This window comes from Rutidosis leptorrhynchoides, chromosome 1, assembly GCF_046630445.1.
Source record: "Rutidosis leptorrhynchoides isolate AG116_Rl617_1_P2 chromosome 1, CSIRO_AGI_Rlap_v1, whole genome shotgun sequence".
Classification (NCBI taxonomy): Eukaryota; Viridiplantae; Streptophyta; class Magnoliopsida; order Asterales; family Asteraceae; genus Rutidosis; species Rutidosis leptorrhynchoides.
Window position 1 is genome coordinate 648,680,973 of NC_092333.1, and position 9,915 is coordinate 648,690,887.

Consider the following 9,915-nt stretch of genomic DNA (forward strand, 5'->3'; position numbering starts at 1 on the left):
TTGACACTTTAAAGCATGTTTATTCTCAGGTATTAAAGAAATCTTCCGCTGTGCATTTGCTCATTTTAGAGATATTACTTGGAGTCATTCATGACATATTTCAAAAGACGTTGCATTCGAGTCGTTGAGTTCAACAAGATTATTGTTAAGTCATTGATAGTTTGATATAGTATGAAATGGTATGCATGTCTGTTAACTTTCGATGTAATGAAAGTTTGTCTTTTAAAATCGAATGCAATGTTTGTAAAATGTATCATTTAGAGGTCAAATACCTCGCAATGTAATCATATGTTATTGTATTCGTCCTTATGGATTAGGACGGGTCGTCTCATAATTCTCCCTACGTAATAGTGTCTTCAAATCTGGTATAGAAGACGTGGTGATTGTTAACTTAAATTCTATTCGTAGTTTGTCATCTTTTCCGACTTTTCGCCATTTTAATGTCAAGCCCTATTGAACCATAACATCCTTCACCCTTGCTTGTCACAAGGTGAAGTTCCCGGTTTCATGAAATGGCTCCACCTTAAATTACATACTACTATTTGCAACCCTCTTCAAACAAAAATTATCTGAAACACTTGGATTCACTCTCTGATACCATTTGTTATTATAACTTGTCCAACGCACCCACACGAGCGGAAGCAAGGATATAATTGTTTGAGACAAACTTGCGAGAAATAATAGAATGCAATGAAAGTGACCGATAGACAAGACGATATAACATGGTTCGGCAAAACCCTGCCTACGTCCACCCTAAAAGTTTCCATTATTCATATAATATAAAAGAACCTGGTACAATAAAAAATATATTATTAGTTAAAACAAACTCATGTTTCTTAGATTTTAGTATAAAATCTAAGTTTCTTATATACTCTTTTACATTTTTTACAAGAATAAAATTTTTGACGTAAAAACAGTACACTCCGTTTATATTATGGATCAACAGTATATGTTTATTATTTTTCTAATAATTTTCTCTTATCTGCGTGATGACATAGAACATATACACCTACACTTTGCTAAATCATTTCTAGCCACTCACGATTCATCACGTGAAAAGCATCAAAATAAATTACCAACATTCTTTCTTTGACTTTATGTGTAGGAAGCCAACATTATTGAAGCTCTCACTTTCTACTTTGTTTACGTATACTAACGCATATGAATTCCATGTTAATATCTTTCAAGCTATTATATTATATTATACTATATACTAATTAGTGTAAATAGATCTCAATCATATCTCGCCACCTCGTAAAAAACACTGTTATACTATAGCAATCACTGTAGCAATGTTACTATAACATTTTTTTAACAATCTGAAATTTTTATAATAAAATCCTTAAATTAGTTGTAACCACATAATTATACTAATTGGCCGGATAATAATATTTTTTAAAGTGATTGATGCTATCTAGATGAAAAAAGAATAGAATAAGTTGGGCCAAATTCAAAATAAAATAAAAATATAAACTAATACATAGTTGGAGTTTTAGACAAAAAAAAAAAAAAGGGTGGCCGTGTCGGAAGAGTGTGACAATTCAGATTTGTAAGGTGGCTGGCGATTTGCTGGTGGTAAGCGGTGGTTGGGTATGCAATTTAAAATAATGGTAAAAAAATTATGCAAATTTGATTGCACTACAAATTTCATAGTCATTTTTCGAAATAACATTGTGATTATATGAAATCGTAAACAAAATTTTTTTGCACATCTCCGCGAAGTGCGGTCCACTTTACTAGTTATTCATTAATGTTTGTCAATTATTGTACTCCGCCCAACTTGTAGTTAGTTGTATAAATTTTAGACAAATTAAACTATATACATGTACTATATGTAATGTTACACCTGACGAAAAGATATCATGAAAAACCATACATTTTGACGAAAATGTATCATGAATAGTTACACTGTAACCATAAATAACTACACTGCTTCATGAGAAGTTGCGTCTTTTGGCTAAAACACATAAATTACTAAACATAACCTTTCAATTTATTTAATTTATTGATTCTAATTAGCTTAAACAGGCGTGGACTCTACATTGTCCTCATTTGCGATAAACTTAACTTGAAATTCATTTGTCCAAGTAAATTACAATGACACAAAATAATTGATGACACTAAAATCAACCACACCACCGAGATATACTAGTAGCGAGTTTTGAAAATCGGACATTTTTGTTAGTTTATACCAACACCTCAACCACAAAGCGTACGTATTTTGATATAATTACAAAATGGTTTTTAATTTTATACATCGATCCTTCCTTTCTCTCTATATATAGCTACTAGATTCTATAACTTGCTTGCATATCCACTGCTTCCTCACTTAAATCAAAGAGTACTTGTCTAATAAGAGGCACATTCAAAATGTTAGAAGCATATTTCTCCCACTTGTTTCTCTTACTAATATTCATTATACCATTCATAGTCTTTATGAAACTCTTGAACAAAACAGGAACTAAATCAAACCTGCCTCCAAGCCCTCCTTCATTTCCCATAATTGGCCACCTCTTGATGATAAAACAACCTCTCCATGAAAACCTACAAAAACTCTCTCAAAAATTCGGATCCGTTATGTTGCTCCATTTTGGCGTCCGAAAATTTGTAGTTGTCACATCTCTTTCGGTAGTAGAAGAATGTTTCAACCAAAATAATGACGTTGGAGTTTCTAATAGACCTAGACTCCCGGCTGCTAGAAACATGAATTACAATTACACCACATTAACATTGGCCCCATATGACTACCTTTGGCGTTCCTTGCGTCGTGTTGCTGCGACCGACTTCTTTTCCACAACACATCTAGCTGCAACCCCGCATTCACGTGAACACGAAGTTAAACTTATGTGTAAACATATTTATAACGAATCACAAAAGTCGCAACAAGTGGTAGAGCTTGAGTCAAAATTTAGAGCACTTATGAATAACATCATTACGATGGGGTTAATAGGAAAGAGGTACTTTGGAGGAGACATGATGATCGAGAAGGGTGACATGGAGGTGGCTCATAGGTTTCAAGAGATAATGGAGGAGTCGTTTAGGCAAATAAATGCTCCAAAGCTTGAGGAATTCTTGCCGTTTTTGAGATGGTTTGGTATTGGAAGAAAATTTGAAAAGGAGTCGTATGAGTTATTGGAAAAAACAAATGAGTTGTTGGATGAGTTTACAACGGAACGTCGTCGTAAAGGTTCTCCTGGGTCGGGTATTATGCTGGATAATTTGCTTGCTTTACAAGAGGCGGAACCACAACTTTACACCCAAGATATCATACGAGGCCTCATACTGGTAAAACATACACTATTACCCTGCTTTTCACTGGGAACTTATGAATCGTGCGTGCGTTGAAAATGACTTTTTTATTATATACCAATATATAAGTAAATATTGAAGTAATTAATTCTGAGCAAACAAAATATATTGTTAGTAATTAAAATTTTCAATTTTAGTTGCTTTATGCAAGTTTCATACTTTTACTTTCGATAAATAAGTAAAAATTCAAGGTATCATTTTCTCATTCTCTCAAAAAATTTAAGCTCTTGATTACCCCATGTGGCATTTCATAAAAAGAAAAAAGATTCACCCTAAAAATAAAAAGATAATATTTCCTTTTATAAACTCTCTAAAATCTTGGACCAAATTATATTCATTTTCAACGATTAAAAGAAATATGAATGTTTTGTGTTACAGTTTATTTTATTTTTCTATTTATTTATTTTGTAAAGATCAAATCATGGCCTAGCAAATTCTAAAAGGTGTGATATCTCTAAATCATGATAACCATTTATTTTATGTAGCATTTAGAAAATATAAATATAAATGGATAATGTTATTTAAAGGGTTATAGTATATATCTTTTTGTCTAAAATACATTTAATTAACATGAATGGATTATATAATAGTTAGTAAAAAAAATCAGATAATTAAGGAATAGTATAAATTTAGAAAATAACTTGATTTGTAAAGGAAAAAAAGGATTGGGTTAAATGGATTATAGTTATTGAGATACTATCAACTCCTATGTTAATGAGATACTCTTATTCATAATTTATATTAATAATATTTGAATTCGACTTTTAATGTCCGCATATTTCATACAATTATTCTAACACCAAAATTTTCTTTCTCTACATATATTATGCATAACACTCATGGATATACTATATTCATCAACTTAATTTATAATGAGTAAATTTACTTTCACATTTGGAAGTAGAACCAATAATCTATTAATAATATATGAATAGAGGTGTTCTAAGTCAAACATTTGCTTTTGCAATCATGTACGTTAATCTACCTTTATGATATAAAACTTGATTTTTTTCGATAAAATGGTTAATTAGTAGATTTAGTTTGATTTGAACTGATACTGTTTATTACTCCGTAATTGCTTCCACTTACTTAGTATCTTATCTATTTAACAAAGTTTTAAATTTAAATGTCATGGATTTTCAATTACTGTATATTATAAAGAGTCACTATTAAATATGTACATTATGGATTCTATTTTAATGATTAAATCATCTATAATTTTTGGTTTATAATATTTCAAAACATTAAAATAAAATTAATATCTATCTAATAATTACTACCTACTTCCTTCGTCACATATTTATTGTTCAATATATATTTTTTTAAATGTATCAATTAAATTGTCCACTTTTATAAATGAATAAGAATATTATGAAAAAACTGTTTTATACCTGCACCAAGATAAAAATATAAATAAAAGGTAAGACATAAATAAAAAAAGAATGTGATAATAATTTTTCTTAAAATGTGTATTTTTTGTTCGGAAATAATAGAATTGAGACATGTTGTAAGTTGTATCAAATAAATTTTATAAGTACTCATGTGTATTAATAATATTAAATGCATTTTTATGAAAATATTGAGTTCGTTTAGTTCAAATTATTATTATTCGGATAATTTGAAAGGACCGTTTATAATATAGACGAATGTATGACTTTAATTAACAGTGAGTCGAGAAATTATTTTTTACATGGTTAGTAAAATGACATCCCTTTTACCTAGAGTGTTAGGAACAATTGTCAATATTTCACATTCCTTATACATCACGATTGCAGAATTGAGTATTGTTGTTGTTATTATTACTGTGGTTAACCGTTTATAATATGTCTTAAAATACAGACAATAATACTTACTGGTACCGAAGCGCCTAATTTTGCACTCGAATGGACAATGTCGTTGTTGTTGAACAATAGAAAAGTGATGCAAAAACTTAAGAATGAGATTGACACTAAAGTTGATTCCAACCGTTTGTTACAAGAAGAAGATTTGGATAGACTGAGTTACCTTCAAAACGTCATTAACGAGAGTCTTCGTCTGTATCCACCTGTTCCCATGCTTCTTCCACGTGAAGCTTCTAAAGACATCATGATTGGTGGTTACTCGGTTCCTCGTGGGACCACGTTGATGGTGAATGCATGGGCCATTCACAGGGACCCTGTGTTTTGGAACAACCCTGATGAGTTTATACCAGAGCGATTTGAAGAAAAATTGGAGGATAAATACAAAACAATACCTTTCGGCGTTGGCAGGCGTGGATGTCCTGGAATGAATTTAGGTTATCGTGTTCTTGGCTTGGCATTGGGTACTTTGATTCAGGCGTTCGAATGGGAGACTATTGATGGTGGAGAGATCGATATGACTGCTTCGTATGGTGACTTGTTAATGTGCAAATTGAAGCCGTTACAAGCCCTTTGCAAACCTCGTTCAAATATGATAGCACATTTTCATTAGTGGAACGTGGTACTTCATGGATGGACATTTGATCCAAAAGTATTCAAATTTACTTTAATCTACTCTACTACTTTATGTATCTGTTGTCAAGTACTGATATGATCTATCTTGGTTCACCCTACGTTTCTTTGGTTTCATCGTTCTAAATATGAGCCTCATCGGGGGTTCTCTCTTGTATCTTTTTTTGAAAACGTTTTCTTTTGGAAAACGTTTTCTTTTGGAAAACGTTTTATTTGTATTTATACAAGTTTTCGTTATGTTTGCTATAAAAAAATGATCTCGTTTAAACAATCGTAACTTTAGGTTCCCAATTAAATGGTTGAGGTTTCATCCGAAACATATATGTGGATTGCAGTTGAAATGGTGGATAATTAACCATATTTAGATAGTATAAAATGATTAAAAACATGATTCAACCTAGCTAACACATACTTTAAAATAACAATCAGGCATATATATCACATAATAACATAATAAAACCGTGTGCATCGATCACAACATCAACAAAATGATATGATTAAACCGCGTACATCACATTAAATATACTCTCCTTCGAGCGACCCGATCGAACAAAGAAAACTTTATTCTTCTACGCTTAATTAGTTTGAACCATTGTTCTACTGCAATTAGGGTAAGAACCGTTTTAATGCTTTAAGATGAGAAAAGCAAGTTTGTAACTTAGGGGTGTGATTACTATATTTTTATTGTATTCATGATAGGTTTAAAGTATAAGAAGTTGAGTTTACTCAAGCCAATGTTTTAAAACAATATTCAACTGATTGATGTATAATTGATTGAGGGATGGCAAGTATGAGTGACATGATATCACCTAGTAATCAGCTGTGCATGATTTTGTTTAAAGCAGTTTTAAAGTAGTGGCGTAATCAGATCTTTGAAAACAATATGATTAACTCACATATACAGGTTATTTTTTATCCTTGCAGTTCTAAGTAATCTGATATTACTGTCCAAATATACTAATCGACTTAATGAAATGAGCTCAAGTTGATTTGTTGATATTCATATCTAATATCGTCTTATCAATTCGATATATTACTGCTTTCGTTTTGAAAAATTATTCATAAATATTTACATATATTTTTGTGTAGTTTGAAACATGTTGAGCAGCGTGAAATTTGATTGGAATCATATACGGAGTATTTGCCACAACTATAGATTTTTTTCTTAATCATTAATACCCACCTACCCACCCCCACACACAGACAGAGAGAGACAACACACGTTTATAAGTATCTATCAATCAGTTTAGGCAAAAACAAAATGTGTATGGAATGTGTGTGTCATTTTATCAAAAGCATTATGACGTGCAGCCGTGGACACAACAGAGTAGTGGCCACACAGTTTAATTTGTAACTTACTATAGATTTTTTTCTTTCTTTTTATGATTATTGCAAATATATATATATATATATATATATATATATATATATATATATATATATATATATATATATCTAATATCGTCTTATCAATTCGATATATTACTGCTTTCGTTTTGAAAAATTATTCATAAATATTTACATATATTTTTGTGTAGTTCGAAACATGTTGAGCAGCGTGAAATTTGATTGGAATCATATACGGAGTATTTGCCACAACTATAGATTTTTTTCTTAATCATTAATACCCACCTACCCACCCCCACACACAGACAGAGAGAGACAACACACGTTTATAAGTATCTATCAATCAGTTTAGGCAAAAACAAAATGTGTATTGAATGTGTTTGTCATTTTATCAAAAGCATTATGACGTGCAGCCGTGGACACAACATAGTGGCCACACAGTTTAATTTGTAACTTACTATAGATTTTTTTCTTTCTTTTTATGATTATTGCAAATATATATATATATATATATATATATATATATATAAAGGCAGGATCAAAGAGAAAGTAACCAATCTGGGGAAGCAAAAAAAATTTTTTATCATTTTTTTTTGAATTTTTTTTTCAGGCATCAAGATCACACGAAAATATAAACTTTTAAAAAAATACTTCGTGATGAATGTTATTATTTAGGCGGAAAACGATCGACAAAAATAACATTTAAGATAATATTGATCGTGAAGAATGTTAACGTTTTTTTTCTTATATTTTGTGAAGTAAAATTTAGCCCGATTTAGAGTTTAGGGTTTGGGGTTTTGGGTTTAGGGACCGTTCGTGTTAAAAGCTCAATCTAAATCCTAAATCTAAACCCTAAATCTAAACCCTAAATTTCTAAACCCTAATATTTAAACCCTATAAACCCTAATATCTAAACCCTAATATATCTAAACCCTAATATCTAAAACCTCAACATACGCTCGAATAATACGATAATTGTTATATATTACTTCTTCGAGCGTTTTCCCGCCAAAATAAAAACATTTATCACAAAGTGTCTTTATTAAATGTTCATATTTTCATCCAATCTATAATGTTCGTGAACAAAGTTTTTTCAAAAAACGAAATATTTTTTTTCGCTTCCCCCCGCTTGGTTACTTCCCCCTTGATCCTACCACTATATATATATATATATATATATATATATATATATATATATATATATACCGAAATTTCCTAAAGGGGCAAGAGAGAGTGAAAAGGCAGAAGAAGAAGAGCTTGTGCACTCAAAGGTGTAAAAATCTGCTAACATGAGGGCCTCGCGCAGACATCTGACTCCTTTTATATATATATATATATATATATTCAGCGAAAGAAATCGCTCGGATGTTCCTCTAACTCAACCCGGGGACGGACCGGACCCTCGATAGTAAACTATACCGGTTTTCAAGACCGGGGCTTTCAGAAATGTGAATAATCCGTCCTCTTCTCTTTGAATAATGTATAATCTATAATCCAAAATAAAAATAAAAAACAACATAACACAACCTGACATTTAAATACCCATAACTTCATACATAACTAACATAACTAATTAAGAAGGAAAACCCCATTCAATTCCATGGAATTCGAGATCTGCTGAATCTATAGTGAAGGTAGATTGGGTCATAGTTATACTCTTGATACAATTTTCTAAAAATAAAATTATAAAAAATAAAACTTACAAAAGGAATTAACTATCTCATCCAAAGATTATTCTAGCTGTAGCCACAAAATAACATGAAAAAGTTAGTGGAAAACAAAAAACATTATCTTTAACCTCAAAAAAATCCCAAACACAACTCTAGAAACCATTTTAGGGCACCAATAGTTAAAAATACATAGATCCAAACACAACAACAATCAAACAAAAAGAGACATATAATGAAGAGTACATTCAGATGTTGAACCTGACTTTGGTGATACGAAGAAGGCTGACGTGAAACTGTGGAAAACCAGAAACAAATAGCGGCACATAATAAATATTAGGGTTAGACAAAATTTCAGAATCAACATTATTCAATTGAATCATGTAATAGTTGCACAAAATTAAACTATGTATTTAAAAACCATAAACATACAAAAAACACTAAAAGATGGTCAAATGTCAAAATTCGCACCTTTTTAACAACATAACACACACTTACCTGAAGAATGTGTGAGAGATTCGGAGTGAGGAAGATGAAGCCAATCGACCGGATAGATGAAGGTGGAATGATTTTTGTTGTGTCAATTTGTGTCTGGTGAATATATACAGAGATGTGGGTGAATCATCAATTGGAAAGACGCACGCGTCGTCAAGGTCAGGAGAAAGATATCATAAAAAGATAGGTAGATCGTAACCCTCAAAATCATTATATCAGGAGTATGATAAAGGGTTCAAAGGAAGATGACGATTCATATGCGTGTTTGGTAAAAACAATAATGAAATGGTAGGAAGAACAAATGGGTACTGGAAAACTATGTGGGACCTTCGATGAGAGCTGTGAACTTTACAAGAAGAATGAATAGGTAAGTGGCAGGTGTCATAGTAGAATGCGGTGGAAGGTACATGATAATGCTAAAAACGAACATATATTTCATAGCATTATCCTTCAAGAAAACAAGCTTTTAGTTGCAATTGTCCTATTTACAAGTGATATTCGTTTAAATAATAAAAGGTGAAGACAAAAGATAGATTCAACGAATTGAAGACGCAAATTACCAAAAAGCTCAAAAGTACAAAATACAATCAAAGTGGTTCCAATTATTGATAAGAAACGTCTAAAAA

The 9,915-nt window shown here is 31.1% G+C and overlaps 1 protein-coding gene and 1 long non-coding RNA gene across 2 annotated transcripts; one reads left to right on the plus strand and one right to left on the minus strand.

Annotated features, from left to right (window-relative positions):
• The first annotated feature begins 2,309 nt into the window (after positions 1-2,309).
• LOC139885768 (cytochrome P450 81Q32-like) lies at positions 2,310-6,035 on the plus strand. The gene is made up of 2 exons (XM_071869526.1): positions 2,310-3,285; positions 5,149-6,035. Exons 1-2 carry the CDS (start codon positions 2,371-2,373, stop codon positions 5,758-5,760), a joined length of 1,527 nt encoding a protein of 508 aa, XP_071725627.1. The 5' UTR covers positions 2,310-2,370; the 3' UTR covers positions 5,761-6,035.
• A 2,539-nt stretch (positions 6,036-8,574) lies between these two features.
• LOC139885769 (uncharacterized) lies at positions 8,575-9,586 on the minus strand. Its single transcript, XR_011772079.1, has 2 exons — positions 9,293-9,586; positions 8,575-9,090 (listed from the first exon to the last, which is right to left on the minus strand). It is a non-coding gene; the product is annotated as an uncharacterized lncRNA (long non-coding RNA).
• Positions 9,587-9,915: the final 329 nt, after the last annotated feature.